At 38.3% G+C, this 15,004-nt stretch overlaps 1 protein-coding gene across 3 annotated transcripts in view; it reads right to left on the reverse strand.

Moving 5' to 3' along the window:
* CPSF2 (cleavage and polyadenylation specific factor 2) overlaps positions 1 to 14,949 on the reverse strand; it is a 30,629-nt gene extending 15,680 nt beyond the window's left edge. Inside the window, exons 1-9 of one of the 3 annotated variants that reach the window (XM_040256618.1) lie at positions 14,793 to 14,943; positions 13,877 to 13,964; positions 11,380 to 11,441; positions 6,684 to 6,865; positions 5,313 to 5,472; positions 5,123 to 5,228; positions 3,863 to 3,992; positions 1,553 to 1,668; positions 232 to 419 (exon numbers count right to left, since the gene is read on the reverse strand). In XM_040256618.1, coding sequence (XP_040112552.1) covers positions 232 to 419; positions 1,553 to 1,668; positions 3,863 to 3,992; positions 5,123 to 5,228; positions 5,313 to 5,472; positions 6,684 to 6,832 — 849 coding nt within the window. In that variant the 5' untranslated portion in view covers positions 6,833 to 6,865; positions 11,380 to 11,441; positions 13,877 to 13,964; positions 14,793 to 14,943. Of the gene's footprint in view, positions 1 to 231; positions 420 to 1,552; positions 1,669 to 3,862; positions 3,993 to 5,122; positions 5,229 to 5,312; positions 5,473 to 6,683; positions 6,866 to 11,379; positions 11,442 to 13,876; positions 14,110 to 14,792 lie in introns of those variants that run through there. The other 2 variants (XM_040256617.1, XM_040256619.1) reach the window with 2 other exon arrangements.
* Positions 14,950 to 15,004: the final 55 nt, after the last annotated feature.

A 15,004-nucleotide genomic window follows, 5' to 3' on the forward strand; every position in this document is an offset into this window, starting at 1 on the left:
GTAAAAGGGGAACAAAAACAGAACCTACTTCATAGGATATTTAAGGATTAAGTGAAATAATACATGTAAAGAATACATAACAGTAAGTGGTTGATTTTTAGTTTATATCATCATCATTATCATCATCAACCTCAACAGAAAAAGAAAATTCAAAGATCATTTAAGATACTGTTTTCCATAAGTCCAATTTCTGTAGCAAACTTCTTTATTACACATCACATGAAAACAAACCTGGGACTTAGAAAACTCCACCACATTATAACTGACATTATTGAGGAGCGCCAGTGAGTAAACACCCAATCCAGCATCTTTAGTTCTCCAAATCTGATCAAGGAGTTGAGCAAGTTCCAGAACTCTGCCTGCAGTGTCCACTGCTATTAATACGTTTCCATCACCTCGGAGTGTTTCCAGGACATTTGCTAGAAAACAAGAATGTAAAATCCCAATAGGACATATCAATGTCTTGCTATAAGAGTAAAGATAACTTTTATCTTCATGTTTTTACTATTAAGACTATGGTTTATAACAATGCCATTAACTCTATTTTTTTAACTGAAAAATTATAAATCATGGTTTCTAACCCTTTCCACCCATAGTACACACAGATAATGACATTTGTATAATGTATTGGGAAAATTGGGCTAACAAGCCAAATGCAATCAGCTTTGTGTTTCCAGGTCACTCTGGTCTCAGCTGCTTCACCTCACCTCTCACCTCCATGAATTTCATTATGAAACACAATTCCCAAATTTATACACACACACTTATACTTTAATACATACATGCTTTATATGTATGTATGCCTATAGAATAAAAGACAAATTAACATTCCTTCTTACAATAAAAGACTTCCTAGATGAAAATCTGCTTGGAACTATTTAGTCAAATCAAACTCTACCAAAAATAAATAACCACAACAAAAATCCAAGAATTGAAAATTGTCTTACAGTAACATAGTATATGTCATACTTTTTAAGTAGATAAATGAAGGTGGTGGTTTCAAACATGTTGAAATTGGAGTCCAATTTACCCTGCTGAATTCCAATGCAGCTTACAAAAACAGAATAAAAGATAAAAGGGCTCAAGCCAGAGCAGAAGCAACCAGGGATGGCCTGGATGCATCTCTTTAGAATCAAGACTACTGTATTAGAGTATAAAACACCCAAACACCAAAGTCACAGACTATGCACACCCTCATTTATCTCCTTCATTCATTTTTCTGAGTATAAGTGTTTTTCCAGTATTTATATAAGATCTTTATATGTTGTGATGTTCGCTAGACATCAAAATATGTTGTCTGACGTTCAATGAGGCCAAGGAAAGCTAGCTATGTGCTGAATAACATGAAGAAACCAACCTTTATACCTATCCCAGGAAAGTTAAATTCAAACCAACAAAAGCATCTTTTTGTAAAAATATTGATATGGTTACAAAATATTCTTTCAAAAATACTAGAGTTAGCCAATCTCTTATGACAAGAAAAATATCCAACAGTCATTATACTACCATGCACCTCCACAGCTCTATAGAAAGGATCATAAGTAATACATACTCAGAAGCTGCTCGTCTCTTTGTTTTCTCCTGGGCTGCACATAAGTAGCATTAAATGAGTCTGTGATAAGTAAGGAAGGTCTGCTTAGCATTTCCAGGGAACATCCATTTAAGTGGCTATAAAGAAGTTGAAGAACAGGAATACTTTGTATCACTTCAAATAAACAACAGCTTTTCTTACCAAAAAAAAAAAAAAAAGCCTTTTTATAAGGTTTTTTTCCTCTTCTAACTATAACAGTTTACATGCTCAGTGATAAGAAAATCTAGTAAATTCAGAAAAGAAAAACTAAGCCCTTCCAGAGTACCATCACCCAGAGATAATCGCATAGTATTTTGGTGCATATCCTTCTAAGCACATGTTCCCTATGCGTATATCTGTGTATGTATTTCACTAAAGTGGCATCTCATGTAGATGCTTATATATCCAGTTTATACCCTAGTTTCCTCCCATGACATTAAAACCATTTTCTAAATCTAATCTTTAACAAGTATAAAAGCTTTCTGTGTGTTTGTACAATAAATATTTGGTCATTTCCCTTTATTGATATTTAGGTTACTTTTTTTTGTCATTATAAATAATCTCTCAAAGAAAACTTTTGCAAAAAGCTTCTGTTGCATTTCTAATTGTTTCTTTAGGACATTCCTAGAAATGTTTTTACTAAAATATACAATATTGCTAAATGGCTTTCCAGAAAGGTTTGACCCTTTTGAGAAAGCTCTCCCTTTTCCAGAAAAGTTCAAACAGAAACAATGACCAACTCACGAGATAATTCCCAGAAGAAGATTACCATTTAAAAGCAATTTTAATGGTATTTAATTTTAAAAAATCATTATCATTTAAATTTTCTCTTTTTTGACTTTATAACTTTTGTCCATTTTGCAACTGGTAGCTTTGATTGATTAATACCTGGTCTTACAAATAAGTCTTTGATCAACTTTATGGAAATATTTTCCCTAGTTTATAGGTCTTTTAATTTAGGTCTTTAAAATTTTTTTTATTTATTTATTTTTGGCTCTGCTGGGTCTTCACTGTTGCACAGGCTTTCTTCCTCTAATTGCGGGGAGTGAGGGCTACTCTTTAATTGCAGTGCACAGGTTCTCATTGCTATGGGTTCTCTTCGCTGCAGAGCACAGGCTCTAGGGCACATGAGCTTCAGCAGTTGCGAGAAGTGGGCTCAGTAGTTGCAGCTCTTGGGCTCTAGAGTACAGGCTCAATAGTTGTGGTGCACGGGCTTAGTTGCTCCATGGCCTGTGGGATCTTCCCGAATCAGGGATTGAACCTGTGTCTCCTAATTAGCAGGTGGCTTCTTTACACTGAGCCACCAGGGAAGCCCTGACTTAGTTTATTGTTTCAGACATTTTGAACGTTGTAATGAAATGTAGCAGAGTCTTTCTTTATAACTTGGTCCATTTCCTTTCTGCTTACTGAAGTCTTCCAAATCAAGAGATCAGACTCACCAGTATTGTTTCCTTTTCTATTTAATTCTAATCCACCTGAAATTTATCTTATTAAGTGATAAAAAGGACATAAAATGAGGTTTTTCCCAAAATGTTTGAATATCATTCACTCAAATACCCGTCTTTTCTCATTAACCTGTAATTACAAGAGCCTAAAATTCAACATATTAGCCTTAAATGTTTCTTAATATGATACAAAAGATCTTAAGGATACTGTATACTAATATAAACGTTATGTACTTAATGTACAAAAATTACAAAAGAAACCAAAACAATCTTATAGAAATGCTGTAAGTACAAAATGAAGTTTTCAAATGAAACTATTGTGTCCCCTTTTAAGTTGACTTCCCTGATAGCTCAGTTGGTAAAGAATCCACCTGCAATGCAGGAGATTCCAGTTCAATTCCTGGGTCGGGAAGATCTGCTGGAGAAGGGATAGGCTACCTACTCTTCTAAAGGGAGTCTGACTTTAAATCATTATATTAGATGGTATTAATGAATTTTATCAAAAATGAAAAAAATAACCCACCCACAAAGTTCCTCTAAATAACAAGTCAAGAATATGTAAAATATAATTTGATGCATAAAAATTAATCTCCTATGCAACATCTCCAGAGAGATACTTCTTTTATAGAGTAGATATTTGCATGTAAATTTCAAAACAGTATCTTATATCTCATATCAAACTTTTTCCTTACAATGCAAATAATTCAAGTTAACTTTGAAAACATTCACTACTTGGTACTTTTAAATGGCCTTAGATTTCTAGTTTAAAGAAAACTGTTTTTAAATTTCCCTCCAAACAATGAAGCAAGACCAGCATTTCCATTAGCTTTTATCTTGATATACCTACATCTCCCTCTTGTGGTTGAAGTCAACTGCATAAACAATTTCTTCTTCTCCATCTTTGACTATTTTCCATATTGTTCCACCTATCATATGACCAGCTGGCAGAGGTGTGATAGACAAGCCATGTCCTTTGCCTAGATCAACAAGATAATGACAATACTCAGATTTCTTATTACAAGTCTAAAGAAAGATTGTTATTAGCTATTCTTTAATAAGTAACGTGCAATGATACAAAATTCAAAAGTAAAAAGGCATTCAGTGAAATACAAGTCTCGCCCTCCAGTCCCCCAGCTACCTCATACCTTCATGGAGGCACGCTTATAATTTCATTATGCCTCTGTACACAATATTTGTGCTTGAAAAATAAAAGGCTAGAGATTGCCACTGCTATTCAATAACTTAGTATGAACTAATAAACTTTACTATTCATATTGTACGCATAAATTATGAAGTGTTTCCGTCTTCGCTCACCTCTAAATTGACGATTCAAATCTCATTATGGTAAAGAATGTATCCTATAGAAAACTAAGTACCAGCCAAACTGCTGAGACCATTATTACTTCTGGCTAAACTTCAGAGTCCACTTGGACACCATTTTTTCATATTTATGGTACCAAATTTATGAAAATATTTAAATAGTTCTCTCTGTTGCTGCTGCTGCTGCTAAGTCACTTCAGTCGTGTCCAACTCTGGGTGACCCCACAGACGGCAGCCCACCAGGCTCCCTCATCCCTAGGATTCTCCAGGCAAGAACACTGGAGTGGGCTGCCATGTCCTTCTCTACAGATGATAAATATATATTTAGGGGCATATATATATGACTTCCTGTCCTAATTAAATGACAAATTTTTTTCATGTTCTAGAATTCAGTCATGTTCTACTCTGTGCTGCCACAGCATTTCATTTACTTCCATCAGTCCATTTAGTCATCTGAGCTACTTTTTCTCCTCAACCTCACTGTGAGTTCTTTGAACGAGAATCTGACCATGTTACCTTTGTGCATTATATACAGTAATCACTAAGTAAGTCTTCCTAAATTAAATGTGAAAAGGAGGCCTGAGCTGTTACATTTTATTAAAATTTAGCCTGGAATATTTTAAAATTCAGATGATTTGGGGGAAGTTCACAGTTCCCTCTGAAAAAAATGCTAATTTTTTATTCTTCAGACAATAGTGCCTATAATTTTTACTACAAATTTCCCTTGTAATTTTCAGTAGTTCAAACATCATTTGCCCAATTATTTGCTACTGGAAACATGTTTTACCTTTCAAATTCACAATCTGAGAGAATTTTAACTGTTGTATCTTATCAAAGGCTGCATCCACATCATCTAGGGTAAAGAGTGTAAAATCTTCTGTATTGTGTCGGGACTAAAAGAAAAAAAACAAATAAAAGGTTAAAAATGATCACTGCAGGGGTGTTAAAACAGTTCTTTTTTTAACTGCTTAAATTACCTGATAAAGGTCATACATGAACATCTGTCCCATTTTATAAACGGGAATGGTTGCATAGATGGCGCAGTTCAGACCCAACTTTCCAACAGCATAGGGGAGGGCGCCAAGATGGAGGGGGTCGGGATGAGACAACAAGACCGCATCGATCTGGTGAACGTGCCTAGAACACAAGCAAGAGGACTGTTACTGAGTCTTGTTCCTAAAGGAACAGGCAGGATACTAAGTCGCTTCAGTCGTGTCTGACTCTGTGACCCCACAGACAGCAGCCCACCAGGCTCCTCCGTCCATGGGATTTTCCAGGCAAGAGTACTGGAGTGGGGTGCCATTGCCTTCTCCAACAGGCAGGATACTCAAAATTCATTTGCCGGTTCTGATTCCTCTCAGTATGTCTGAGCTGAATACTATGATGGGGTATAAGAGCGAAAGTGAAAGTGAAATCGCTCAGTCATGTCTGACTCTTTGAGACCCCATGCTCAACTGAGAGCTAAAATTACGTTACCTATGAATTTCAACTAGTACTACCCCTGTCCTACATAGAGATCAAAACTGTGGTATGAGTTGCACGTAAATATATAGTGTCTAGACATGTTTTTTTAAAAAAGGAAGGAAAACAGTAGACACCCACATATAAACTGATTTCAAGAGGCTATCTCATATACTATTAAAGTTCAAGAACTCAGGATTTAAGAAATTGTTAAGAAAAGGACATTTAAAAGGCCACATATTTATTATGGATTTTTGTCTCAGCTTTTTAGCATAATGACTGACAATATATTCACGATAGTGTAACTTTAGTCAATGAATAATATATTCCCATTAACAAAAAGAAAAAAAAAATTTTTGCTATAAGTTCTAAGTTTTTTCAATGTTTAAGTTCTCGTTCATTCCATAATTAGTACAATACTGCTAACACAACTAAATTTTTCTTTGATGGATTAGATCCTTTTGAATCTCATGGGCTTTATCCTAAGCACCAATTCTCAAATGTCTAAGCATCAAAAGATTAAAAGAAAATAAGCTAATTTGATCTGACTGCAGAACTTTTACAAGTACAGTTTTCCTCTCTTCAAATTCTTATAAATTTAATTTTGCTCTTTTCTAAAATTAGGGTGCAAAAATTTCTATTGAGATCCATTGATCAAGTAACAATTAACTTAAGATTTTGCGGACATTCAATAAATACAGCTTACAAGTCAATCAAAACTACGCAAATAAAAAGTCATTATTTGGTTCTTTGGTTTAAATAAAACTGTTTTACTCTCAACTAAATTAGAGCAAAACAGCAAACACTGTGTAACATCAAAACAGTATTACAGCATAGAAAAGAGAAGTTGATTTACTAAAAGTGTAGAAATATTAACAGTAACTTACTTCCTCAGGGAATCTATAATATCCATAGAAAAGTGCTCATCCCAGCCACAGTCCAATAAAAATCTAAACTCGTCGACTTGGAGAAGATAGCAAAGAGCAGATTCTTCTTGGACCCCAGAAAGGGTAGTTAATTTGATAATAGATGTCATTTTTTCGGTCCAACAACAACAATCCAAAAGGTTCTTTCAACAGAAATAAAAACATAGTTAAACATAAAAGCAGAGTCATTTTAAAGACCTATTTCCATCATTGCTAAGTGTGAAGGTACAAACATAATCTTACACCCTCCTGTATATAGAGTCCTTCAGTGGCCCCTCAGTGTGGTTGATGAAAAGCAGTAGGTTTTGGAATCAGACTGACCTGTATTTGAATCTATGCTTATATGGTTCTGAGCAGGTTAGTTAAATTTTCCCTCACTTATGTACCCTATAAAATATTAATATATACATTAAAAGGATGTTGGAAGATTTCAAATAATGTATAAATTACCTAGAATGGAGACCACCAAGTTTCTCAATAAATAAACATAGTGTACTAAACTAGTGAATTTATTCTTCAAGGTGAATTTGCTCCTCCTTTATTTTGCTCTGAGATGGCAGTGATTACACTGCATTACACTGTTATTAGTTTAAGTGTCTTTCTCTACTACTAAACCAGTGGTCCTTAAATAAAGGACCGCTTGACAATGTGATAAAAGCTATGGATCTTTCCTGCTCCCCTCAGTCCATAAAAAAACAAAAAGGTCCATATACATGTAGCAATTCACGTATTTTTCAGGGAATTTTGTTAAGAAGCCTTGCACTGGAACATGAGCAACTGATAAACAATTGTAGTGCCTTATAGTTTGCACTTCCCGAAGAGATTCTGACACATAGTAGGTGTTCAAAACATATCTGATGGAATACAGTTGGGATACTCACTATGTATTTCAAGAAGATACAACATAAAACATCTATTGGGATTTAGGACCTAGAATTGTGTGCTACTATATAGATGTTATTAAAAAGATTCATTAGCTAACCGCAACTCCACAGCAAGATTTCAGATCTTAGGTTCTTAAAATAAATTTGCCTTTTCTGGTTAACTATGCAAGTAAGAGAATTATTCATTCACAGTTATGTATCCTTAGAGTGCTTGGAAGAAAAGGGCATGTTGGAAGATTCAAAAGTTTTCTAAGTTATTAGATCTCCCTCTAATTAATGTGCCTTTTCATTACTGTTACTCTATAGCATCTATTATTAAAATTATTATTATGTGAAAAAAAGAGAGCGGTCATTGTACAGCTGATGATCCTTCAACATCTGCCCAAGGTCATATCAACAAATTAAGGTAAACTGCCCAGCTTTCTTAACAGACTGTCACCACATCTCCCAACCTTGTTTACTTCGATCACAGTCAAAGACCCAAGACTCTGAGGTTGTCCATCTTCACCGAAGTCCACCTAGTGGGACCAATTCACTACCTCTTCTGCCTTCCAAATCCTTTCAGTATTCCCTCTGGAACCATTACACTCACCGAGAACTTCACCCTCTTCTCTGAAGGTTTTCCTCATCTGCAAATCCTCACAGAAACCTAGCTCTTCTCAAATGATACTGTGTCTCCTCCAGCCTTCTCAAGAGGCCTTTTTTCTCCTGGATTCCCTGACCTCAAAAGCAGGAAGCATGTGCTGCCTGTTCATCACCGCAGCCTCCAGTGCATGTCTTCTCCTTCCTCCTGGAAACACTCGAGTCCCGCTGAACTCATGCTGCCCAGCCAGTTCGCTGTGAGCCTTTCCTGTCCTTCCTCGTTAATGGAGGACTTTAGTTCCTGACTCAGTCTTCCTCTGAGTAGCTTCATTACTGACCTCTTCTAGACTTTCTCAACTCCAATAGTCTTCTTTTCACTTCAGCCACCCGGCACCACAGTCAAAACCATGACCTTATCATGACTGCAGCACTTTCAAAATTTCACTTTCAACCATCTCCCCATCTCACTCCCACCTTCCCTACTCTAGAATTCCCACTGCAGAAACCCTTTGGCCTCACTGTATCTCTAATTTACTGACTACTTTTTCACTGTCCATGACCACCTCCTGTCTTCGTTCATGTTATATGGATCCATGAGCCATCATGATTATTTTGCAAATACTCAAGTGTTTTGCAGCTCTAGTCCTTTGTACAAGTCTGGCAAAATCCTAACCCTCACTCACTCCAATCATGCACCTTGTCTTTTCTAGCAGCTCAATGCTGCCAGAGGGGGAAAAAGCCAATCACACAACTATGCTATTTGCTCTTTAAATTCATGGCCAAATCTCAAACAGGCACTATGTCCTACCTACCAATCTGATTTTTCTTAGTAGGTTGACTTTCCAACTGAGACCATCATTTCACATCTTTTCTCTGGTCAAGCATCATGCACCCTTCCCTCCACCCTGCTCTGTTGATAATCTCACCTCATTCCTCAATTAGAAGACAAAAGTAATCAGACAGTAACTCCACATTTTCCAAATACCATAGCTACTACATTAACCTATCTGCATGTACGCTGTTGTGTCTCCCATCATTCAGAACAAACAGCCCAGCTCTCATTCAAGGCCAGTCCTGTGTGTGTGCTCAGAATCCCCCTCCTGTTTATCTTCTCCATGACTTCTTCAGTCATCCCCTCCTTCTACGTTATCAATGGATCACCGATGTACCATTCCCATTAGCATACAAAGATACTCTAGAATTTCTCAACTTAAAAGATCCCTCTCTCAATCCTACAGGCCCCTGCAACTGCTTTATCACTTCCACGCTCTCCATTCACAGCAAAATTTCTCAGAATATTTGTCCACAGACCTGTCTCTACTTTCTTATCTCCCATTCAAACCACTGCATCTGGTATCTTTCTCCACCATATCACGAGAAGCGCTTTCATGAAGGTCACTGACAAACCTCTATACAACTGAAGCCAATGGACATTTCTGTGGTCCCAACTTACTGGAAATTGTAGCAGCATTCAACAAAATTAACAACTCCATCTTCCCAGAAACATCTTCCTCTGCTCCTCTGGGTCAACCCTCTCCTGATTTTCCTTATATCTGACTGGCCATTCCTCACGCTCCTTAATTAATTCCTCCTTCTCCCCCAAACTCTACATGAGGCAGTGCTTTTCTCCAGGACTTTCTCTTTTCTCTCTAGGTAATCTTCCAGTCTTACAGCTTTAAGATCATCTGGTCTCTGAGGGCATCATCCTTGATCTTTTACTTGTTTTTCACATCTAACCCATCAGTAAATCCTGCCTTTTTACCTCTATTATATTTCTCAAGTATAATAATTTCTCATATATTTCCTTCTATCTCCATTGTCACTAAGATTTCTAACTAGTCTGAATTATTGTTTTCCCTACCTCAAATTCATTCTTTCAGAGACATTTTCTGACAACCCTAAAGTCCACCCCCACCTCAGTTACATCCTATAATGTGTATTTTCCTTCTATTTTCTTCAAAATACATAGTATCCACCTCTATTTTCTGCTTATTTGCTTACTTTGTCCAACCCCTTATCTCCTTTTAACCCCTACATCAGAATAAGGACTCCATGAAAGTAGAGACTTTTGTCTATTTTGATTATAATTATATTCTAGCACCCCTACAGTGCCTAACACATAGTGGTAGTCAATAAGTGCTTCTTAAATGAATAAATGAAGATGGGTAGTATTAAATGAGTTTTAATACTGAGCTTTTCCACACCATTAACAGCTGCCTTTTCATACTCTTCATGGGGTTCTCAAGGCAAGAACACTGAAGTGGTTTGCCATTCCCTCCTCCAGTGGACCATGTTTTGTCAGAACTCTCCACCGTGACCCGTCCGTCTTAGGTGGCCCTACACAGCATGGCTCATAGTTTCACTGAGTTAGATAAAGCTGTGGTCCATGTGATCAGATTGGTTAGTTGTCTGTGATTGTGGTTTTCATTCAGTCTGCCCTCTGATGGAGAAGGAAAAGAGGCTTATGGAAGCTTCCTGATGGGAGAGACTGACTGAGGGGGAAACTGGGGGAAACAGAGGATGAGATGGTTGGATGGCATCACTGACTCAATGGACAAGAGTTTGAGTAAGCTCTGGGAGTTGGTGATGGACAGGGAAGCCTGGCGTACTGCAGTCCGTGAGGTCGCCAAGAATCACACACAACTGAGCAACTGAACTGAACTGAACAGCTACCTATTTATATGCACTTCCTTTGGTTTGGGAGAGCTCTCTGAACGCAGGACTAGGTTTGTTCTATGTTTGTACCCTTACTATATAAGCATGTCTTACACAGGCATGTTTAACAATCACTGTTGCGAAAACAAACAAACTGAAATTAAAAATACATTGACTTAGTGTGTTCCTATTTTTAAGGTATGAGAAATACACAGATACTAATTCTCTATTTGAAGAAACGTGTTTATAAATACAGTTTTAAATAGGACTTGGATCTCCCTGTCAAAAAGCTCCGTGTACCACAATTATAATAATGGCCTAAGAGAAACCCTTTTCCAACTTAAATCTACTTTACTCTCCCACTTTCTTTATTTAGATTATGACATGAAAATACAAAGCGTCTTACAAATAGAACCGAATGAGCTCATTTATAACTTTTGAAGCCAAACCCAGATTGCAACAGATGAAAAGATAGTTTTATTATAATTGCTTATAATATAATAAAGCTGTATCTTTATTAGACAGTCTTTACTTACTGGTATCTCAGTTGTATTTGGGATGAAACACCATGAATTCAAAGGAAGACTTCTTTATATATCTAAAAAATAAAGAAATAAGAGTCTCATGAGTGTGGTATAATGATTTACTTCTATTTTTAATTTTGGTGTTTAACTTCTATGTCTTCTCCTAAGGTAAAGACAGTGAACAGCAGCAAGTACAATAATATATGGTCCTTTAAAAAAAAAAATCTTGGAAATAAGATTTTTAAAACTGACATTAATTTATGTTACAGAGAATCATAAAAGAGGTGGGATCTTAAATTATTCATTAAGGACTGGTAGGCCATGGGTAAAAAGAGATAAAGAGAAAAGGTATTCAAAACAAGGGAAAAACATGATCAAAAGCACAAAACAAAAACTTGCCTGGCACAATTTCATGGAAGCAAAAAAATGAAAAAGTCTTAATGAATAGAAAAAGGTCAGCTAATGGAAGACTTTGGAAACTTTGGACCTAATGATAATTGCTAAACAGAGAAGAGGCAACAGAGACATTTTAAGGTCAATTATCAAGTAAGATGACATGATACAGGTAGTTCTGTATTAAAAAAAAAAAAAACTAGCTGGTATACATGACTGATTAGATAAAGAAGAAAGAGAATGCAGGGAGATTTTAAAAAAAAAAAAAAAGGAGAGTATTTAGCAGCCCACTTCCTCCTTTCAAACTTACTGGTTCTATTTTGAGACTAACTTTCTTCAGCCCCGGACTTCCCTGGTGGCTGAGAAGGTAAAGTGTCTGTCTACAATGCGAGAGACCTGGGTTCAACCCCTGGGTTGGAAAGATTCCCTGGAGAAGGAAATGGCAACCCACTTCAGTACTCTTGCCTTGAAAATCCCATGGATGGAGGAGCTTGGTGCAGGCTACTGTCCATGGGGTCGCAAAGAGTCAGGCACAACTGAGCGACTTCACTTTCACTTTTCTTTAGCCCCAACATGTACCTTATAACTCTATGACACAGAATTCACTGGTTGTTATTTAAGTAACCAAGACTTGAAACTCTACATGTTCGACTGCTTCCTTCACTCCTTGGACTATTAGATTGTTAGCAACTCCTGATTATTTCCCCCTTAGAATGCTTTTGTACATTTATTCTCTTTCCATTCATATTGCAAGCACCCTTACACAGGGTCTCACTACCTTAGAGTTTCTCTTGGCCTGCAGCCTTTCCTTCCCTTCAACATAAACCTTACTGCTGATTAATCTTCCAAAACACCCCTGAAATATGATCCCTTGCTGAAAAATCTCTGAAGGCTTCTGTTTAAAAAAACAAAACCTGAATGCCTTAACAGGCAACGGAGGGTGCCAGCAAGCTGCCCTGAGATCACCACTATCACCATCTTAAGGCCCAGCTCAAATCTAACATCATCACTAATCCCTGTATCATTAGTCTAGACTAGAGCAGCCCTGTCCAACAAAAATATCATGCAAGCCACAAGCGTAATTAAAAATTTTTCAGTCACACTGAAGTTTGTGAAATTAATTTTATTTTACTTAACCCAATATTTCCAAAATATTATCATTTCAACATGCAGTCATTAAGACATTAATGAATTTTGGTACTAACTCATTGTATTTTATGATTATAACACCTCTCAATTCAAACCAACCACAATTTCAAGTGCACAACAGCTACAGGTAGCTAGTGGCTACTGTAATAGCCCAAGTCTAGACTCTAAAATCAATGCTTTGGACTGTGCTTTGCCACTCCTAAAGTGCAAGCTCGCATCATACTATTTTTACATTCATGTCTTAGACTTGACTTTAACGGAATCACCAACCACTTAATCTCCCAGACTAAAAATTAAGTCACCCTCTGACCACCAAATTGGCTCCCATCAGTTAAACCCTATTTGACATTTCAGAGTCTCTCTGACATCCTTTACTCTCCTGCCTCAGCGGAGGCACCCATTACCTTACCTGAATGACTGCAATTTCCTCTCATCTAGTTTTTCTGTTCCAAGTTGATTCTCCACAAAGCAATCAGACAGACCATCCTAAAAAAAACAAGTATCTTTGCGCCTCTTTCTTGTGATTTCCAGCTAACTACTAGGTCCGAACACCCTCCTTGGAAAGCAAGGTCCTTCCCAAGTTTACCTTAATCTCCCTCTTGCTTCACCAACCACCCTTTGCAGTGCATGCTCAAGGCTGCTTTCTCCTGCTCTCCCTAAGTAAGCCAAAACTTCTCCAGTCTCCATATCTCTGTACTGTATCCAGGGACGACCTTTTCCTGATTTTAGTACTTTCCTTTTGACCCTTAATAACCCAGTTCAACTGAAAGCTATTTTGGTGTCTCCAGGCGATGTTTTTCATTTTTAGTTAACACAAGTGGGCACAAAGAATGTATGTTCAAAGCATATATGTTGAATGGATGTTAAATGAATGGGGAGAGAGTAAAATGAATCTTTTTTTTATCGCCAATGCCAAGCACAAGGCTCAAAGCAACACAAATGTGTACTGAACGGAATGAATCCTCACCATATAAATTCCTTCTAGGCGGGGATTGCTGACCATTTCACCTCAATTATCTGTCACAGCCACTCGTTCTCAATAAGGGCTGCATATGCTGATGACAACAAAGGGGAACCATGCAAAATCTAAGGGAAAACGAGAGTCTGGGTTAGCTCTGGAGCTCGAGTGAGAAAAGTCTCCTCTTGGTCAGTTCCGGGAGAGCATTAGTTTCATAAAAGGCTCCAAGAGGCTCTAAAATTTAAAAAAAAAAAAAAAAAAAAAATCAGAGCACGGGCAATTGATAACGCACATTCGCCAGGTCGCAGGAAGCCAGACCTGCCGGAGTTAAAATTATTCTGACCTCCTGTTTACCGCAGAGCATGTATATACAGTGATGATGCTGGGAGCGCGCAAAGGCGATGCGGGGATCGGGGGAGGGTTAGGGAGTGGGGTCGCGGAGACTGTTTTCAAAAGCATGGTAACGTCTTCAAGGTCTATGGAGTCGATTAACTAAAAAGAACGCCTATTTTGTGCCCAGTAGCCTCGTCGTCTCTCAGTACGAGAAAGCGGGAAGACCCAGAGGAGGGGGGCTGAGAACAAGTTAGCCAAAAGGCTAAGGAACCGAAGCTGGCGTCGGATTAACTCCTCCAGCATCGAGAGACTGAAAGGGAGGCGGAAAACGGCAGAAAGGAGGGAAGGAGAGCTTGGGAGTGAATCGTAGGAACTGCCACGAAAGACTGGGAGCTTTGGATCCATGGAGAAGTCACTGTCTTTCCCTCGCTGAGTACTTCCGCCAGGGACGACCCGGACGGTCGCACCCGAAGCCCTGGGGGGCACGTCCCCGCGCGGAGACCCGGGCGGAGTCGGAGCCGGGCTCTCCCCGAGGGCCGAGACGCCCCCTCCCCCATCCAAAGGCGCACAGCTTCCTTCCGCCCCCACTTGCCTCATCAGTCCTCCCCCAATGCGGTCCACTGCCCTTCCCAACCCCCTAATCGAATCCACGTTCAAGAGCGAGAAAAGCTGACGTTGGTTCAGCAGCGCCGGTGACGATCAGCCAGGAGAAGCCCCGCAATGGCCGCCGCCATTTTGAAACTGAAGGCGACCCGGCGGAGGCGGGGAGACACCGGGTGATACCATCTTCGGGGGTCGGCGGGG

Source organism: Oryx dammah, unplaced genomic scaffold (assembly GCF_014754425.2).
Source record: "Oryx dammah isolate SB20612 unplaced genomic scaffold, SCBI_Odam_1.1 HiC_scaffold_16, whole genome shotgun sequence".
NCBI lineage: Eukaryota > Metazoa > Chordata > Mammalia > Artiodactyla > Bovidae > Oryx > Oryx dammah.